The 6,000-nt window shown below is 36.6% G+C and overlaps 1 protein-coding gene across 1 annotated transcript in view; it reads left to right on the plus strand.

Annotated features, from left to right (window-relative positions):
• RPRD1A (regulation of nuclear pre-mRNA domain containing 1A) overlaps positions 1 to 5,465 on the plus strand; it is a gene marked incomplete at its 5' end in the record, with an annotated part of 29,771 nt that extends 24,306 nt beyond the window's left edge. Inside the window, one exon of the mRNA XM_009079846.1 lies at positions 5,316 to 5,465. Within this exon, the coding sequence (XP_009078094.1) occupies positions 5,316 to 5,465 (150 nt within the window). The remainder of the gene's footprint in view (positions 1 to 5,315) is intronic.
• Positions 5,466 to 6,000: the final 535 nt, after the last annotated feature.

Consider the following 6,000-nt stretch of genomic DNA (forward strand, 5'->3'; position numbering starts at 1 on the left):
TCAAAGAAGGGTTCTGAAGAATAAATTGTGTTTTGCAATGGTTTAGCATTCCATTACGAAACTAGGAGAATGTTAGTAAATCTGCACACAGAGTAATGTGTGGGGCAATGCACAGAACAATAAGGAATAAACAAAGCAGTCGCTAGGTAGGTGCTCATTGCTTCAGTGCTATTTATTTAGTTCTAAATGTGGCAATACCTAATAGGAAAAAGTTAGATATTAGCATACTGAAATGTTGAAGCTTTCTTCCAGAAAAGGTTTCTAGGAAATAGGCAATCTGCAGTGGAAGCTTAGCCAAGTCAATCCTTTCCCAAGCTTATCATTCCTGTCCTTGGTTTTTTCAACCTTATGTGTGAAGCATATAATGTGTTCTAAGTCAGTTCACTGTCTTAAAGTTATTTCAGGGTATTGTTTGTCTTTAACACTGGTAAATAGGTTGAGCTTTTAGGCATACTGCTGAAGAATGTGAGCTATGCCAAATTTTTAAGGGCAGAGTAAAATTTAACCCTGCTCATCTTTTTCCAGAGTGATAGTGAGGCTTATCTGACTTATATTCTAGCAGTCAGTCCTTCTTGCAGAAGGATACCCGGCCTGGGTGAGGCATTCAGTTTTAACAAAGTGGAGTCTATAAACAAATACTGTGATTGTGAACTTCAAAATCTACATACCAGGGTGTCACAGGACATTTGCTTTCATCTGAACCTTTGAAGACTTGTAGTGGTTTCTGCACTGTTGGACAAAGCACATGAGAAGCCTTTGCTCTGTGATGCAGCTCTGACACCTGCACCTGAAACTGAAAGATTGGAATGGATCTAGAAAGTCAGAGATCTTAGTTTTAAATACGGTGTACATACATGCCCTCAACACCTTAAAAGCCTTTTAAGCCTTTTGAGTTTTGTTTTTCTGTATTGAAAGTACTGATTTCCCCCTCAGCTTTCTTTCTGCCGCTAACAAGGGTGCAGATTAAATATTGGTCTTTTCTGCAAACCTTTTATTCTTGCTTTGCTATACATTTTCTACCACAGTATTTTATTTTTTTGCTGCATGCCATAGCCTCAGCACTCAGATGAGGGTTCAAAGTCATATTAATGTTGTAAAGGGAAAGCATATCCATGAAGCTCCAAGTTGTTCTGTCTGTATCACCTTTCTATGGTAATTGCAGAAACTCTATATTAAGATGTATTCTAGTTGGAAGGGAAAATACTCTCTGCAGTGCATGCCCTGTTCAGCCTGCCCCCATTTTTATTATTTATGATGTCTGTAGTGTCTAATAAAAAATTATTTGGCTTTTTTGCCTGATACTTATGTGATAGAGAATTACTATTTATCTGGATGATGAGCACATATGTTGTTAGCATTGCTTTCACAAAATATCCATATTCTATGCTGTCGAGTAATGGAAACTGTAGTAATCGGTAGGATTCTAATGAGCAAAATAAGTTCTTCTAATTACCTCATAAACATGCTTTTATGACTGTAAGTACAAAAAATTACTGCTTGAAAGTAGCGTTATCTTAAACCGCTGGAGAAATTGAAGAGACTTTTATTCCATACATCAGGTTGCCCATATATCCCAAGAGTAAGACTCTCCATAGGTAGCAAGCAATGCAAATTATGCTCAGTGTAGCAAAAGAAAACATCATACTTCTGCCTGTCCTTGACTATTTGAAGTAAATAGCTTGAATCTTGCTCTTTTACACAGGGGTAATTTGAAGTGTATCTTAAAATCAGCATAATGAATTTGAAATTCTCCATGAGGATTTCCACAGTTAAAAGTGTCAAAAATATGGTTAAATTGTGTCTCTGTTGTATAGTGTATAGCATTTCTAATGGAGCAGCAATATCAGAAATAACACCCAGCTATCTCCATTCTCACTCCTCTGCTTTAATTCAGTCACACTCTCAGTATTGAGGGAAAAGGTTCTAGGTACGTGTGCATGTTGTTATGGTAAAATAATAAAGGCTGTACATATAATGAGTACTGTTGATAATGAGCATTTGATACTTGTATTCCAACAGTCCATGACTACTTAATTAATACCAGGACTATGTTAGCAGCCTTGAAAATATACAAGCAAACCCGTCCAGAAGTGACTGGTGATTTTATGTAGTCAAATTGAAAAGCAGCCACTTTGAAAGTACCTCAAAACTGTTAGGTTGCTGTACTTGAAAATCAACCCTCTTTTGAACTTGCTTACCAGTCATAAAAACTGGAAGTTTCCAGTGATTTCTAGAATGGTTTGGGGAGTATCATGGAAAATGAGGTGCTCTGGATAAGGTGAATAATTTTTCTACTTGTCAGGGAGGATTGCCATGGGCATCTAACCTGCAGTTTCAAATCTCATGTATGCTTTGGATTACCAAAATTGGATTAAAATTGCATTCTGTAGTTTATACTGCAGCAGTAATATAATCAACTATAAAACCTTATGGGGTTTTTTTTTTATTTACTCTAGTTTTGCAGTAAAAACTTTGAGCAAACTTTCTCAGAGTTCTCTGTTTCTGAGAAGGCACACGGAACAGGTTTTGACTCCTGATAGTATGCATTATGCCAAGGGTGTTGACGAGAGGAAGATGACTGTTTTATATGGGAGACTGAATTTATGAGAACATTTCCTGTAGTGAGAAAAAGGAACCTACTGTCAGTAATATTGATCAGGCTGATAGTCACTAGGCAACAAGTCTCAGGCAGAATTTATATGGAAAACGCTGGGTGTCAGAAATGCAGTGTTGTTATGGAAATGATTTATTATCAGCTAAAAGGAATTTTAAGGGAGTCAAGCAACTGACAATCTAATACAAGGCACATATCAGGTTTTGGAGTAAAGTATTGAGAGAATATAGTTGCTAAGTCTGTCACTAAGTGATCTATGTGTATTTGCCAAGCATCAGGCTTCGAGCTCATGAAGGGATACTGATTTGCTGCTTCATTTTCCTCATTGATAGAGAATAAACTTGGTCAGGATCCAGCCGTTTACAAGAATTAAATGCTGGAATGATTCTATAGTTAACGTATTTTATGAATTTTAGGCCTTTTGAGTGTTATGATTCTGCTTACAGTTCTACTCATCTTCTTCTATACAGTATTACGTCTGTCACAACAGATGCCAGGTCTCCTAGCTTCAAGCTTGCATGAAGCCCTCGTTACCCAGTGATCAATCTCCAGCCATCCTGCTTCTGAAAATAGTGATTCTGGTTGACTACTGTTCTGTATATTGCCAAATTGGTTGTTTTACTAAACAGTGAAATCTAAACCCTGCCTTTTCCTCTGGCATTAAAATCTGTTGCCTAAATTATCAGGAGATTATCAGTCAGGAGTCAGGAATATATCTCTGCAACTTGAACTAAAATGCATAGTGAAAAGTGCAAGAAGTAGTCTCTTATTGGCTTTTTACTTGCTGGCAGAGGACTATGCCTCTTGCACAGAATCGTCTCACTGAGGCCTCTGGATGCTGCTGTAATATTAGATATGAAACAGTAAAGTATTTGTGGCCTTTGGGCATTACTGTAAGGATACAGTATCAGGATACAGACTTCCATTTCCACAGCTATGTCCTGAAGTCACTTGCACCAAACCAGAGAGAACATTTTGGGCAAGTGTAAGTGACAGTTTTCCTGGTACCAAGGGACTTGCAGTTGCAAGACTTCTTTGGTCATCCAAATCATAAAAGGATGATGCTTTCCCCTGTGTGCTGTCACCAAGTGTTTACAGTTCCGCTGACTGGGCATCTGTAGGATTTTCACTGTGTTTAGTATGTCATAAGACTCTGAACTATATGTAATATTTGATTTTGAAATACAAAAGATATCAAGGAATTGATGATCCAAATCCAGGGACACTTTTTTCTCTCTTTCTGTGTAAAGATTTAAGTATTTCTTTTTAGCTATGCATTGCCTTCTCATTAAGAATTTAAGATAATCTCACAGTTTTCTTACTGCCCTTGGTAAGAAGGTCATGCTGTTGCTAATAGTCACAAGCTTTTGTTTTAATATGTGTTGGACCTTGTTCAATAATCTTGATCATGTCCCAGGTATCTAATATTTTTTACTACTATATTGGGTTCTACTACCCAAAGGTCTTTTCATTGTCCTTCCTTATTATTCCATGCCATTAACAGTATAGTAGCATGTTTAAAATTATGTTTAGACCTTGTAAACAAATATCGTGATTGTGATATTCTGTAGACATTTGCACAGTGTTTTTATACTTGCTATAACTTTCAGGTGTTTATATTTGGAACTGTTGCAGGATGATGCAGAATTTTTTCCCCACTGTTATTTAGAAGTGGTTATAATCATGTGATCTTGGTTATCCATGGGCTGATTATCTAAGTTGTATGTTAACTATTTGTGGTTATTTCTAGCCATTCCCAGGCTGAGGCAAACCCTGTGCATTTCATGTGTTATGAATTACAGTATATTTTCATGAAGCACTGCTTTGCCTGCTAATGCTTAGTTTCTTCTGCTTTCTGAACTTTCCAAGCATTTGAAATTTAAATATTCCTGTGAATTATACCTTAACCTTCTTATATTTTGGAATAACTGTTTTAATTTTATACAAGTTGTTATTCTTCTCCTTTGTGTCTCACGTCCTTAATAGGTGAGCACTAACTATTTTCTAGTGCAGTGATTTACATCTTGTATAATGTTGTTTGACATGAAAAGTGTCTCATAATCATTAAATACATCAGTTAGGAGTGGTTTGATTTGTATTGCAACACAATGTGAAATCCTAAGTTCCCAATTCAAAAGGTTTCTGAAAACTCAGGGTTAAATCCCTAAATGTACTGATGAAATATGCTTTTTATTGTAGAAGTTAATACAAAATATATTATAACTGGTCAGCTTGGTGGAGCTGATCAGCAGGACTGGTTAGGGGGTATTTGGTTGGATTTTATCTTTCATCAGTATGACATGGAAGTAACTTCTTTGACATCAGTAAATTTATCCTCCCATGCTTTGTGATTTATAGTAGAGTATGTGTATCAACTATCCCTAATAAAGATTTAGGAACACCTCCATTCTACTAGCTACATGGAGAAGAATCTGTGGTTGTGTTAACTGGGATTGTCTTCCTTGTTTAGCATTTGGGTGCTTAAAATTCAAAGCAATATAATCCCATGGCTATGCTTTCAAAATCAGTTAAATGCTTGAGCTGATGCCTCTGCCTCCAAAATACCCAGTTCTCTGGGTTCTCACCTGTTAAAGGCTGTTTAACTAACTTGCAGAAGGAATACTTGGAAAACGTCAAGTGCAGTAAGGAGTAGGGATGGTATTAGCAAAAGAACTTCATATTGAATTCTTCTGCATTACAGGAGTACAAACGCAAGCTAGCCAGAGTGTCCCAAGTACGGAAAGAACTCAGGTCACGGATCCAGAACCTGCCTGATCTGTCTCGGCTTCCCAACGTCACGGGCAGCCACGTACACCTGCCGTTCGCAGGAGACATCTACAGCGACGATTGATTACAACAACATCCTTCCAGAACCTCTACTTTTCTGTGAAATGAGGGGTAGGCCAGACCGATTGGTACTCTTGTAGTATTATTTTTGTATATTGTTGGAGAGTGTCAGTAAAAATACTTTAATAATTTATAAAAAATGGTTTAAAAAGTTGATTTGTTTACTATTTTATTGGCGAGTGAACATAAGGGTACATTTATAAAAGTGACATCGGTGTCTGTTACATTGAAGAATGAATAATTATCTTATCTTTTGTAAAGATTTTTGTTGGGTGCCCTGTAAAAAGTCATGCTGAGAGTTTTCTTATGTACCCTGTATTTAATGTAGATCAAAGTATAATCAACACATAATTCTAACTTGAGACATTTCAGTTACTAGTGAGGGAGTGAAATGTGGAAATCACAGGCTTATGTTTCTGAGAAGGTCAATGCAATTTAATGCAAAGTTAAAAGTGATCTTACTGTCCATTACATTTAAATTACCTACTCCCATAACAAGTGGGTTTTTTCGAAGTAAATGTTAATAACCAATTTTCTAT

This window comes from Acanthisitta chloris, unplaced genomic scaffold (assembly GCF_000695815.1).
Source record: "Acanthisitta chloris isolate BGI_N310 unplaced genomic scaffold, ASM69581v1 scaffold4410, whole genome shotgun sequence".
NCBI classification, from domain to species: domain Eukaryota; kingdom Metazoa; phylum Chordata; class Aves; order Passeriformes; family Acanthisittidae; genus Acanthisitta; species Acanthisitta chloris.